Source organism: Ziziphus jujuba, chromosome 3 (genome assembly GCF_031755915.1).
Source record: "Ziziphus jujuba cultivar Dongzao chromosome 3, ASM3175591v1".
In the NCBI taxonomy this organism is placed as follows: Eukaryota; Viridiplantae; Streptophyta; class Magnoliopsida; order Rosales; family Rhamnaceae; genus Ziziphus; species Ziziphus jujuba.
This window is the reverse complement of record NC_083381.1, coordinates 4,958,851-4,974,112: the sequence shown is the minus strand read 5'-3', so window position 1 is coordinate 4,974,112 and position 15,262 is coordinate 4,958,851. Positions and strand designations below refer to the sequence as shown.

At 28.0% G+C, this 15,262-nt stretch overlaps 1 protein-coding gene across 2 annotated transcripts; it reads right to left on the bottom strand.

Annotated features, from left to right (window-relative positions):
• Window positions 1-726: 726 nt before the first annotated feature.
• Window positions 727-13,429, bottom strand: LOC107421992 (disease resistance protein At4g27190). Of its 2 annotated transcripts, none has more exons than XR_009638457.1 (4): window positions 13,291-13,429; window positions 2,600-5,528; window positions 1,907-2,421; window positions 727-1,619 (listed from the first exon to the last, which is right to left on the bottom strand). XR_009638457.1 is itself a non-coding variant. In XM_016031368.4 (4 exons), the coding sequence occupies exons 2-4, from the start codon at window positions 5,429-5,431 to the stop codon at window positions 1,564-1,566; spliced, it is 3,306 nt and encodes a 1,101-aa protein (XP_015886854.3). In that variant the 5' UTR covers window positions 5,432-5,528; window positions 13,291-13,429; the 3' UTR covers window positions 727-1,563. The 2 variants fall into 2 exon arrangements, 1 of the variants encoding a protein (XP_015886854.3); XM_016031368.4 differs by having other exon boundaries at window positions 2,004-2,421.
• Between the last annotated feature and the right edge of the window lie 1,833 nt (window positions 13,430-15,262).

Here is a 15,262-nt window from a genome sequence, read left to right as displayed (position 1 = left end):
AGAGGACAACTTTCCTTAGTTTCCTAAACGACAAACCAAAGAAAATTATTTTATTAACTCATATATGCATGGCAATTTATTACAAGTAGATAAACAATTCTCAGGTGTACATAAGTCCTTTAAACAGAGCATGGGACAGCCATATCTGAAACATGTGACAGACGCAACTCATTGAAACAGAGCATTCATAAACTTTTACCACTGTTTAAGTTTTGTCTAAAACAATAATATTATTCCCAAACTACTAAAGCACAAAGTCAAATTGCATCCTCTCTACATGTATATATTTTTGTTAGAGTTTGGAAAAGTTAGCAATTTCATAGAAATGCCTTCGTATTCTAAATTTTGTTGCAATGTGAGATATAAAAATTGTAAATTCAAATTAAACAAATTAAGTTTATTTGAAAATATCTAAGAATCAATATATATAATTTACCGATTCTACTTTTATGTGGCATGTCATAAAATGAGCTAAATAGTCAATTAAATAATACCTCTGTTTATGTGTGTGTATATATATATATATGTGTGTGTGTGTGTGTATATATATATATATAAGGATCTTACAGTATGCATTATATTAATTAAAAATTATTTACAATATAAATTTGTACAAAAAAATTGTAAATATTCAAATTTTAGTTAATGCATGATAAAGTATATATAAACAAATATCTATACAAAAATTATATAGAAATAAAAATTATATTAAAAAAAACTCAAAAATAAAAGATATAAATCAGTCACCTTCATCCATTCTAGATCGATTCATATACAATATAATCATCATCTTCTTCATCTTCTTCTTCTTCTTCAGCTATATGTAGGGTTCTTTCTGCAGATTTTGAGTCATTGATTACAAGTATTTCATCAGGGGAAATCTTCATCTCAAGTCCGCAATTTGTAACTTTTAAATGCTGTAAGAATGGGACTTTCACATTTATGGAATTTCCAGAGCAAAAGCCTGCAAGACACGGTAGATCATGAAGCTCTAAAAGTTCCAGTCTCCCAAAAGTAATTGTCTGATCATACTCATCATCATCTCCATTACTAGTGCTCGGCACTGATATTATTTCTGTCATTCTTTTACAATATTTAATCACGAGTGATTCCAGTTTCGTTAAACTTGTTGCTACAGAATATGTAAACAAGTAATTGAGCTCGTCGCATTCATACAGTTCCAAAGCTTTTAGATTGGGGAAGGATATGGCGAACTGAACTACATCCTTTAATCGGCGACACTCCTTTACCCACAAATTTTCCATATTTGGGAAAACCAGGTGTGCAGCTACTTGGTGCTGCAGGGCCAGCAAGTTTTCGTCCCACAGACGCATCAGCTCAGGCAATCTCCAAAGGCCTAAATTTGTCAATCCCCCATTAACAAGTCCTGATGCTTGCTCCACCATGAATATTTCCTTAAAAAATGCACTCTGCAACTTCAAATCTTGTAGAGCGGGTAATTTCAGAAGAGAAGCAAAGGGGAATACAGCTGATTTAACATGCATGCAAAACAAATTGACTTCTTTTAGTCTGGGAAACGACTCTGCATGAGTGAGTAACGGATCACACAAATACTCCTCGGCGGTCACTTCCAAGCTTTCCAACTTGGGGAATGAACCCTGAAACAATGATATAACAGCTACAACAATTAATCAATGTTATATATAGCATAGATGATAAATATTAACTAAAAAAGCTAGACATGTAACTGCGACTGCATATAAATATAAAGATTGCTTGGATTATATATAATCCGCAATCTTTAGGACACCAAAGAAATTTATTTATTTTATATATATATATATATAGATAGAATTTATATTGGTTCCACATAATAATTAAAAACCTTCCCAAAACAAGCTCTAAATAACTATATTTATGTATGTGTTGTTTGTAATTAAACTACCTTTTCAATAAAAAAGAGAGGATTAGGATTAGTAGTGGTTTGATCATGTTGATGATGGAAGGTTGAAATGTCGGATGCTAAGTCTCCACTTTCTTACATTTATTAATCTCCATCGAAGTCAATGACGGCCACTTGGAAGTATGCATTCCTGGATAGAAATTCCCAAGTTGTGGCAGATATCGTAACCGAAGTTTCTTTACTTTTGGGAACACAAACTTGATGATTTCATCAGCATCATCATCACCTTCTTCTTTTGCAATGATTTCTTTGATGGACCTGCAATTCGTTACATTCAGCTCCACTAACTGCTCAAGACCTCTAGCGGCGGAGGCTGGAAAAACATATTTCAGACTCCCACATCCATCAACTCGTATTATACGCAGATTTCGACAGCTATTCAACTGTTTGTAAGTGGCTGATAATTTTATAAGTTTGGAGTCATAATCAGGCCATATGCTCGTAATTCTATCAAGCCCTTCCATTTTTAACTCCTCCAACGATTTTGGAAATTTAAGCTGTACCATCCAAAATGTTATATAGTTTATCAATATTTTTATTAAAAAAACTGAACATTGTATAGATATAATATATAAAAATAACGATAACCAATAACCCACCTCCAATTAATTGGCTTAAACTTTTGGAAACATACATATATATATATATATACACACACTCACGAATATTATTTACCTTCCGATTGAAAAGTGGTGCGGAATTATTATGGATCTCATCTACCCTGCCACCTATAGAGGAGAAGCCAATAAACTGTGGTAGATTTCTCAGAGTCAGAAACTGCAATTGACAGAACTCAGTGGGATCCATGTCTTGACGAATGAAAATCTCATCTCCTTTTTCTTTTTCTGCAACAAAAACCTTTTCTAAGATGTCACAGTGACTCAATTCCATTTCTTGAAGCTTCAAGAAGCAATTAACCATAGAAAGTGGGAGAAGATTTTTCAATCCACTGCACCAGTGAGCACGTATGGTCCTTAGTTTCCCAAAAGGGTCGGTTCCAAGTTGAGGATAACATATACTTTCCACACTGGAGACATTAAATAAAACTAGTGACTCCAAGCTTGGGAAGGCAGAATGAGTACAATTGATTGATTCAACAATATGCTTCATTTCACTAGCATGATTTTGGAATTCAAGAAGCTTCAGTTGAGGAAATCCCTCACTGTCCAGTTGAGGAATACAATTACTAACTCCTTCCACCAGATCCAAGTACAAACTTTCAGATTTTCTTATAAGCATTTTAACACTTTGATCCAATTGATCGCTTCTTGTGAGTTTGAGTCTTAGCTTCTTTGAGGTTTCATTGTCAAGATAATCCCTTAAAACATCCTCACCACCGACATTTATTTGGAATCTTTCTAACTTATCAGAGAATAAGTTTGTCGGCAAAGCGTCAGCATTCTCAACACTTACGTTCAATGTGGTCAACTGAGACAAGTGCTTTAGCTCTGAGACACTAGCATTGATGCGTCTTTCATCTGTGACTCCTTCGGCTTCCCAATTTTTAAAGCTACGCTCCATGTTCAACTCTTCTAGTCTGCTTAAATTCGATAAGACATTCGGTGGAATAACTTTAAGCTTAAAGCAATGGCTCAAATCCAACAATCGCAGACAGGTCAACTGTCCTATTTCTTTGCACAATTTTCCAACATTAGAGCGTGCCAAACTAAGAATTTGTAAACCCCGTAGCTCACCGATTTTACCCAGGACATCATCATCATCTGCGAATGCGCAACTTACCAGACACAATGTTTGAAGATTCGTCAAGGAAACAAAAGATGGAGGCAGTAAAAGATTACCAAAATCGGTTAAATCCAGCACTTTGAGTTCTTTCATCTCTTCAAAGAAATTTTCTGGGACTTCAAGTGGCTCATCATCATTATTTACAAGAATAAACAATTTTAGCTTTGGACATTGCAGCTTCGCAGGAAGCCCAGCATGGAAAGTAGAGTGGAAACCGAAATAAATCATGGGGCAATGCTCTAACAAATCCTTCTCGGGCCATTCTTTCAACTCACTTCCACTTGTTACTGATAAAACTTGGTGCTCTTTCCGAACAATCCAGAGAGCAGCATCACGGACAATATCATGTATTTTGGGATATTGATCATCATCACCGTCAAGCAATAGACAAGAGTCCTTAAGGTAATCAACTAATGAATACAATCTATTACGTGCTTTCTCCAAAGTATCCATATTTCTAAGTATACCCAAGCCGAAACTATATATCAACAAGTCTTTGAGTGAAACTTCATTTCGTACCGCAACCATTGCACATAGCAAGAAAAATGACTTTGCCTCGTTATCACGTAACTGGTTGTAACTCCACTCTAGAATTGAGTATGATTTTTTTTGCATTTCATTCCTGCCAATCTTTTTTAGACTTTCCAAAGCATCTTCCCATGAATATTTTTTTTTACTTCTTAAAGAACTTGCAACCGAGATGATTAAAACCGGCAAACCTGAACATCTTTTGGCTACTTCAACAGCTATGTTTTTAATAGTTGGATCTTTTACTACATCCCCTGCCTTCTTCTCAAATAAAATCCAACTTTCTCGCTCATGTAAAACTTCAAGCTTAAATTCATTTCGTGTACCCGTTTCGGATAACGCTTCTCGAGTTCTAGAGGTCGCTAAGATTTTACATCCCCCAATAGGTTCAAGTCCCACAACCTCCAAATCAAGTTTTGTCCAAATATCATCTAAGATTATCAAAATCTTCTTGTTTCTTGTCCTTTCTTTCAAATTCAAAGCTCTTCCAGCTGTGGTCTCTTGTTGAAACTTCAAATCCAACTTGTCAGCAATTTCTCCTTGAATTCTTTTGGGGTCCGGGTTCTCCGAGACGGTTGCCATAGCCACCTCATCAAAGAAGTGTTTTTGTTGAACAAGATCAGAAACTTGTTTGACAAGTGTGGTCTTCCCCACACCACCCAATCCATACACTCCGATAATGTTGATGTCAGGTTTCGCCAATTCTTTTATGATTCTATCCACAATTGAACTCCTTGATTGAAATGCCTCAGATGTGGTAGATGTGTTCCATGTCTCTTGAAGAGGAGGGGGGTATGAAACTGCTTGGGTGGTGTATTTTTCGCCCTCTGTGTGTAACTTAACAACCTCTTCCTTTATTTTTGTCGATTTCCGGCCTAGTTGATGACGAGGCTTCAAATTTGCACAAAACCCATGGAGACACTTCTTGTTTGCTTGGTGTTCTTCTTCAACGAATTCGTTGGCCTCTTCAGAGAATTTGTTTGCCTTTTCAATGACCTTGCCAACGTTTTCAATCCACTTTTTGACATCGTCTTCGGCTTTTTCATTTGTTCTCTCACCTTTGTCCACAGAATGTTGCACCCTGCCTGTGAGTGAATTCAACTTGTCAACTCGAGTTTGTAGATCTTCTATGTTAGATTTGTATTGAACTACATAGCACACTTGGTGGATGATTGGTTTAAGTGGGCACTCCGCAATTGTTACAATACAATCAGCAATCCTCTTAATTTGGTCCATAGCTTGCAGTCCGAAAAACTTTTCTTTTTCTTTTACTTCTTTTTTTTTCCCCTTTTTTTTGTTTTTTCTTCTTTTTGACAATTCAAATTTGTGGAGTCTGAAAATGTAAACCAAATAAAATATCAGAATGAATTTATGATAGTTTATAATTACAATTTTATAAAAGGAGAAAATTTCCATTAATTCAGTATTTAGATACTTAGCATCAAATTATCAACTTAATTTTTGCAAAAGGGTATACCGTCATGTTATTTAAAATTTATACATAAAGCCTTTTATAAGCAAATGCAACTTTTTTTTTTCCATAAATAAAATAAAATCATATTTTTTAAAAATACTAGTTAATTCTATTCTTTCCGCGATTTATCATTAAACAATATTTTTTAATATTTTTCAAATTTTTAAACAGGTTTTATGCAGGTTTTTTAATTTTAAATATTTTTGACAAAAATAAGTTTATTATAAATATTTTTGAACTATTGATGGTCTGCCCACTAAAACTTTACTAATTACCAAAACCCTATTCTCAACCCTAAAAAGAAATTTAAAAAGAAAAAATGTAACCAAAAAACGATTATATGCTTGAGTATCTAAAAATGTTAAAAGATATGACTAAAATTTCACAAAAATATATTGAGAGAGCCTTTTTTTTTTTTTGAATTTATTGAAAAAATTTTCATGTTTTTCTTTCTTAATAATCTAATTTCAATTTTTACAAAAAAAAATTGAAAATTAAAGTTTATAAAGAGATATATAATTATTTTTTCACACAGAATTGGGAAAAATTGTACAAATAATAAACAAATATGAAAAAATAATTATTTGACAAGTAATTTATATATATATATATATATATATAATTCCAAAATATGCAAATGTAAAACCATAATAAATTGTCAGTGTGTACAAATGATTAAAAATTAAGGTTTAAAATAAATATATAATTATTTTTTCATAAAGAATCGAAAAACAATTGAACAAATAATTTAAAAAATACATGAAAAATAATTATTTGACAAGAAGTTTTATAAGATACCATATAAGTAATTTAAAAATATATTTTACTAATATAATTGCATATATATATATATAGATATATATTATTGTGACAGAATATATTCAAATTTTAGAAAATTTCTATTGTAATGTAAAACTTAAATTTAATTTAGGGATCCAATACAAGACAAAAGAATAATATTATATTGTTAATATTATTGAGAATATAATAATATCAAAGGTGAATGCTTGTTATACATTCAGATAAGATAACTACAACATGTATTATATATATATATATATATTATCTTAATTATTTATCTATACTTTTGTGATTATCTATGTTAATATAATTACTTTCCTCCTTTGATATTCTCTTCTATTATCAGTTCTTCCTTAGAAACAATTGGACACTATCTGCCCCTTTTTTTATCACCATAACGAAACATGGAGTATTGATGTTTATGTGCTAATAGACGTGGTCGTACACTTGGATTAATGTTCAAAGTAGTGAATGCTCAGTTAACTTGAATAGTACATCTATGTTAAAGCATTAATGAATTTGAAGATCTCTGAGTAAGGAAGGCCGCCCAATAAATCATTAAGCATAGTTTTTTATTAACTGTTTATATTAATTGTTTAGGCTAACCGCTAGCCTTCCAATTTTCCACGTCCATATACTTTTCCATTTAACAAAACTGATGAGGAAATTTTCTTTGATTATCCCATAAAAGAACCTAATTAATAATTTAAAATAATTAAATAAACAATCCACCATAAATAATTTTGAAACTTCCTATTAGTATCTAAATAAATAAATAAAAATTTCAATCCATATATATTGCTTTAGAAAATCATTAACCCATTCAAATTGAGCAATATTCCTATGAAAAAGGAAAGAAAAAAGTCTAAATATTTAGGCCCTCTTTTGTTCAATAGGTTTTGCAACAGAGGACAACATTCTTTCATATTAAGCTGCTTTTTTTTCCCCTTCAAATTTGGTACAAGAAAAAATCTCTTTAATATTAGAATGCCAATCAAGGGAATAGATAAGGGGAAATTATGGGTGGAACTTGAGAAATTAACAATTATAAAATCCCTTTAATCTTGCTGAGTTAGACAAAATATAACCTGTAGAATTATAAAATATGGCATATTCTTAGTGGATGTGTGTACCACATTGAATAATTTCTCGTTTACTTACATACTTATTAAATTATATTTGTTACATGATTATTAAATTGCCTTTATGCCTATAAATATTTATCATTTAATTATGAAATTTGCACCTATGCCCCTTCAACTTTAAGGGGATTTGAAAATTGCCCTAGAATTAAACATGAAAGTTGCTCCTAAGACTGTAATAGGAGCTGCATATTTAATAGATATTATCATATACAGCTGTATCATTATTTCTATAGCATGTACGGCAACAGTTGCCTTATCAGCTGCTGTTGCCTTGTCAGGCTTTTCATTTTATTTTATTTTTTTTGGCTGAAATTTTCATTTGTACCTATATATAGTATGCTGTTATCTTCTTTAACAGTACAGGATACAACACACATATTTTTTCTGGTGTGCAAATAGAATTGCTACTACAGCATCCAAAGCACGTTAGTACTGTATCTTTGTTCAACTTTTCATTTAAATTATTTTCTACAGTAATATATATTTATTGAAGACAGACTTGTCGTTTTTTTTTTTTTTTATTAAAAAAAAATTCATTGACATATTCATATAGCTTTTATTCGATTTGAGATTCAATTTGGAACTTTTATCAATTAGTTTTTATTTTCTTACACATATATTATTAAATTGCTTTAATTGTTATTCATGGGTATTATTAAGCAATCGAGGCTAGTTTTCATCTCAATTTATATATATCTATATATATGTATATATGCTCACTTACTTGATGTACCTATTTATAGATGATGATCGATAATTTCTTTGTTTATTGATAATAACCTAACTTATGGCTCTTCTTCTATGTTTGAGTAATTTATGTCTTCTGCAAATGTGGCGGCAATTAACTCTTTGTCCATGTTTGCGGAAAAGTAACTTAGATTAGGAGTTCAAATATTATTTATTTGCAATTAATAATTGCATAATCTTCGTTTGCCAATTAGATTTATTATATATGTAGATTGCTAATATCTATGTGACTGTATGTGTTTGGTTTTGATGAGAAAATTAATTTTTTAATGTCTTACTTATAAATGTTGTTAAATATTTGTGATAATGATGATGAATGCCAAACTTTACTTGAATATTATCAGCTATTGCAACATTGTGCTGTTAAAACTCCATATTAGTTTCCTTTTTAAGATTTTGCTCTTGTCGCACAACGGTTTTAAATTTGGTAAGGTATTGATAATATTTTATTTTGGATTTTTCTTATTCTTATCATGGAAATTTCTCTACGTTTACAAGTTATTGATTATCTTTTTAAATCGCATTCTTATCATTTTATTGACCATACATTTTCTTCTATGAAATTTGTTTTCAGATTGTGCATATACAATTGGACCATTAGTGATACTAAGATGGAATTATTTGATCCTTGCTCTAGTATGGCTCTAAATCCCTTTTTCTGATATTATTAATGATAATATGGAGAAAAGTTGCATTTTTTTTGGTAATTAGAAAAGTTGCATGTTTCATTTGATAGGAATTGGAAATGTTAATATTTTTGACACCTGGTGGAACTAAAATAATCTTTTTATATCATATATAGTTAATGATTCATTTATATCATTTACATGTTATCTATTATATATTTTACAACTTAACATGTCTTTTTTTTTTTTTTTTTTGGCTGGCCTCTATGAACCCCACCCAGTTACTCCAACCCGCACAATTCATGACATGGATAGTGGCACTTGTCAACCAAACTACGCCATTTCATCTACAACTTAACATGTCTTATGATTATATTATAATGTCAAATTTTATGTGGATAATACATATCAAAATTTTTGATACTTTTCAACGAAGTTCTATTATTGATAATGTAGTATGATTAAACCACGTAAAATAAAAAACAAAAGAATTTTATTAATTTAATTTATATTTTGGCAATGAGCAATTAAACTATTCTAGATCAATAATAATATGTATAATTATAATAAATTTTATACAAGATTCAAAATTTCGATATCGGTGAAAATGTCGAAAATTGAAAATATGAAAATTTTTATGAAAATATTAGAAAGTATTGAATATGGATAAAAATTCACAAAAAATTATGGAAATTTATTTTAAAAATAAAATTTTTTGTTGAAAATTTAAAAATAGTTTATTTAAACAATCAATTGTCAAATTGATTATAAAAATTACAAAATATTGAATAAATTATATTTTTTTAATCGATTTAATTTATAATAAATAATAACGAACATAAATAAATTATTATTAATAAAAGTATTAAAAAAAAGATATATATTTTATAAAATTTTTTTTGTAACTAAGATAAAACAATCATTAAAATTATATTATATTTCATAAATATCATCTTAATACTCATTGAACTCTTAGATAATTAAAAATTATTAGTCTTTTTTTTGTTTTCATTTTAATATATAAAATGTAAAAAATAATTATTAAAAAATAAATATCTTTCATAATTTTTCATGTAATTATTAATATATCAACCATAAGGATCTTGTATTAAATATAGTTGTACTTAATGTTTAATATCATATATTCTATCATCTTTTTCAATACCAATTCTACACAATATTGTATTTTCATATTATTATTTTATATAATTATTTTTTATTCTTATATAATCAATTATTAACTTGTAATTATAGGATTCTAATAAATTCATCTTATACAAAATGTATAGCAAGTATATATATATATATATATAATATCAATGAATGAAGTTTATCAAGGTCATTGAATTTAATTCACTTCATTTTATTTATATCATTAAATATTAAAAAGATAATCAAAAAGTTAAAAAAAAAAATCAATCACTAAAGTTAATTTGGTAAAATAATTTACTAAACATCAATAATATTTTTGAACTTTTTTATAAAAAATTTCGTAAATATTTCTAAAATTTCTATGGAGATTTCAAAAATTTACATGGAAATTTCTAAAATTTCGACGGATATTATGGATTTTTTAACTAAATTATTAAGAATTTGATGTGGATATTTTGACAATGGAAATTTTGAAAAATTTTCAATGGATATTATGAAAATTTTATCCCTTTCCATTTGAAATTTAAATTCCTTTTCGACCTTCTAAAAACAAGGAAAATTTCAAAGACAATTTCGATATTTAAAACCTTAATTTTATATGGACCAGTATTTTAAAAGGCAAAAGCATAAAATGAAGCATTGCATTGCTAGTGAGGTGAGGTAAGGTTTTAAACATCAAAATTGTTGTCGAAATTTTGTCGAAATTTTGGGTTTTTTCCAAAAGGTCAAAATGAAATTTAGGTGATACGGATAGAATTTATATAATATCCATAAAAATATTTGAAATTTCGCTAAAATTTCCATAAAATTTTTATCAAAATATCTACATCAAATCCTTAACACATTAATTTGAGAATCCATAATATTCATCAAATTTTGAAAGCTTCCATGTAAATTTCTGAAATTTCCATAGAAATTTTGAAAATATCTAAATTTTTTTTTAAAAAATTTTATTAAAAAAAATTCTTAGATATTATTGATGTTTAATAATTTTTTGCCAAATTAACTTTAATGATAATTTTTTACTTTTTAATTACCTATCAAATATTTAATAATATAAATCAAACGAGAGGTTCCATCTATTGATAATATAATATATATATATATATATATAATTGCTATACATTTCATATAAAATGAATTTATTGGAATCCCATAATTGAATGGTAATAGATAACTATATAAGAATATAAAATAATAACATAAAATAATAATATTGAAATATAATATTATGTAGAATAGGTATTGATATCATTCAAATTAATAACATTAAATAAATAAAAATAAAAAGATGATGAAATATATTATACTAAATATCAAAAGCAGCCACATTTAATACAAGATTCTTATTGTTGGCATATCAACAATTATATAAAAAATTATTAAGGAGATATATGTTTTAATAATTACCTTTTACATTTCACATTTCACATTTCAAAATGAGAATGAAAACGATATTAACAATTTTCAACCATCCAAGAGTTCTATGAATATTGAGATAATATTTATTAAATATAATGTGACTGTTATAATACTTTTATCTTAATTAGTAAACAATTTTATCAAATATATACTTTTTTTTTTTACATATTTTTATTAATAATAGTCTATTTAATATCATTATCGCTTACTATAAATTAAATTGATTAAATACAAAAAAAAATTTGATTAAGAGAAATATAATATCTATTCAATATTTTAGCAATTTTTATAATCATTTTATAATTAATTGACTAAATAAGCTAATCCTAAATGTTCAACAAAAATTTATATTTTTTAAATAAATTTTCATTAATTTTTATCATTTTTTTATTTTTTATTTATATTTAATGCTTTTTGATATTTTTATAGAAATTTTTATATTTTAAATCTTCGATATTTCTATCGAAGCCAAAATTTTGAACCTTAAAATGAGGCATGGGCTTCAAAACATCAAAGTATTTCATGTATAGAAAAAATATATATAATATATTAATATTTTTAAAATTATTAGATTTCATGTATAGAAAAAATATATATATAATATATTAATATTTTTAAAATTATTAGATTTAGTACATTTAAAACGCATGATATTCTAGTAATTTTTCATTAAAAAAATAAAATAAATAAAAATTTGTGTGCCACTAGTTTCGCCTTTATTTAATTTTAAAATTAGGAACTTTAAATTTATTATAGATAAAGTTTTGGAGGAGTTACGTTAGACTTGGTCCATTATCTTTTGACAAGGATAGTCTGGGTCAATTCTTTCTACTTTATATGAAGTTGAGCTATGTCTACTGGGCAAAGGCTTGTATTTAACAGTTAAAAGTGGAAGATTTTTGCCATTTGTCTTATAACACCTTTTTTGGTAGGTTCCAAGGAATTTTAGAAAATGCCTCAGCTGGCGGTGCGCCTGAACCATCCGGAAGACGTGTGATTTAAAACAGTGATATGGACATATATGAAAGCATAAAAGATCATTGAGTATCAACTCTGGAAACATTGGTTAGTTTGTAGATTAACAGTTGGTAAAATTAAATTGAAATCACTTATATTACTTGAATGAAAAGTGATATATGTGGCCTTATTTAATCAGCATGTGAACCTTTGATATTTTATGGTATTAAATAAATACATTGGTCACATACGTATCTTTTATCAATTTGGTTTATGCAATATTTATTGTTCAGATAATCAAATTGTTTGCACAATTTATTGATTGTATAATGAAGACAAAATTCTTGTATATACCAATGAATTCATATCTGAAGCTCTTAATGATTATTGGATGCTAATTGGAAACTATGTTCAACATCTTATTGTATATGTTTGTATAAAATAATCTAATAAAATTGTTATTAGATATCTCAAATTGGTTACTAGGTCAGTGTTAATAAGAACATAACTCTAATCTTGCATGAGAGCGCCGCAACAACATTAATATGAATCATGTCAATATTTAATTATAAATACTCTCCATGTAATTGGTTTTTTATAAAATAATTATTTGACAAGAACTTATAAAAAAAGCCATATAACTAATTTAAAAATATATGGTACTAAAACGTGAGAAGGAACAAATGAAATCCTTGTTATTCAACAAGATCGAAATTCCAAACAAAAAGCATGTACAAGTAGATGATTAAAGATGATGGAGGAGTTGCTTACCCAAGCTAATTAAGATTCTGCGCTAGGTTGATCACTTGCACCGTTATTTTTTATTTTGTTGAGTATGCCGTGCCTCACTGCTTTGCTTTCTTCTCCACTTCTTCTTTGCCTTATCTTTTGGGCCTTTTGTGGACTTATAGCCGTCTATTATTAGTCATTTATTATTTTAGGTGGCAGGCAGATTGGTTGGTATGGGTTTAATGTACCAAATCAATATTAGAATTAAATAAGTAAATGAACATGACACATGTCGTGGTGAGAGTGGTAAAATTTATAACGGCACCAATACGATATCATCAAACTAACATCCCTTTCATTAGAGTTGGCAAAATCCTAACCACATGACATCTTCAGCATTGCGTTATCTGAATAATATCAAATTTATAACAGCACCGACACGATAGCATGAGTTAATAGATTGTTAACAGTGAAATATGTAACAATTTGATTTAATTTAATTTATTTATTTACTAATTTACCTATTTATATTTTATTTATGATTTTAAAAATCTCTAAAACAAACTCCATATTAAAGGTGATGGTTAATTGAAAATAATATTGCTAGAAAATAAAAAATGCACCGATAAAAATAAAGTATTATAATTTTGAAATTGTTAATACTTAGGAGAAAATTCTGTAAGAAATTTCACAGAACTGTTCGATCGAAATTTCCTTGGACAAGTAATTGGAAGCATTCATGTGACAGGTCTTGTCACCTTCTGCGTATTTATTATTTAAAAAGAAAAGAAAAAGTGATGATGACAGATGAGTACTCGGAAGGAGCAAGCATATGAATGACAACTAAACCTAATAATTAAATGAAGGACAAGTCTGGTGCCAGCAACAGCATCTTCATTGGCATTCACCAAAAAATAAAAAGCATCTTCATTGGCTCTAGAGTTTATGTGGTATGAAAATTAGAAGTTGTTACTGTTTACACGTATAATGTCAATTTAATAGGTAATAAAGTTTAAAAATTACTTTGATTTCTGTTCAAAATAAAATTAACTAATAATATATAACATTTTAAATGGTTTATTTTTTATTTGTTTTATTATTTTTATTCCCTATATTATTATCTGTAATATTTAAAAAGTGCTCTTATACTACTTTTTGACGATAACGTTCCCAAAATGTCATCCCATCGATCACGCTCTTATCCTTTAAGCCTTCTATTTATTTATTATATAAGGAAAAAGAAAAAAAAAAAATGTGATGAGGACTGATGTGTGATGATGATTGATGAGTTGTAGGTAGGGGCAAGCACGCTCCTCATAACACCAAACCTAGTAATTGAATGAAGGAAAAGTCTGGTGCCATTTAATTGAAATAAAAATTATAGTAGCAGGTATGCATAAGGTTGGATGTATATAGTTAAAGCAAAAAAAAAAAAAAAAAAAAAAAGGTTGGATGTATATAGCTTTCACTTCTTTTCCATATATAGTGGTCGCAAGAACAAAATCATCTTCAGCTGCTAATTTGAAATTTCATTGCAACCAATAAGCAATGATTACAAATCTCCACTATGTATCCCAATATCTAGCCAATAATCTTTGAAGTCCATATCTTATGCATTTTCTCAGGTATAGCTATAAAAGAGCATTTCCATACAAAATCTTTTTACGAAAGCTTTTTGACAAAGTATTTTTAACAAATAATGTAAAGTGTAAACTTTTTAATTAATCTAATTTAACAATTGATATTTATTTTTTTTAAATGTTTTATATCCATTATTTATTGTTTATCTTAATTTTTTATTATTACTAAAATTACTCTTTAAAATCAACTTTCTCTCTCCTAATTAAGTTTAAATGCTCTTTCTTTTAGTGATTTAATTCCTAATCCCTTATTTTAGCGACAATTTTTTTGCTTCTCATAAAAAAATTATGTGTATATATATATATGAATAAAAGTTTCATGGGATTTTCAAAAAACAAATAAAACAGAGTTTCATTCACCAAAAATTCTATGT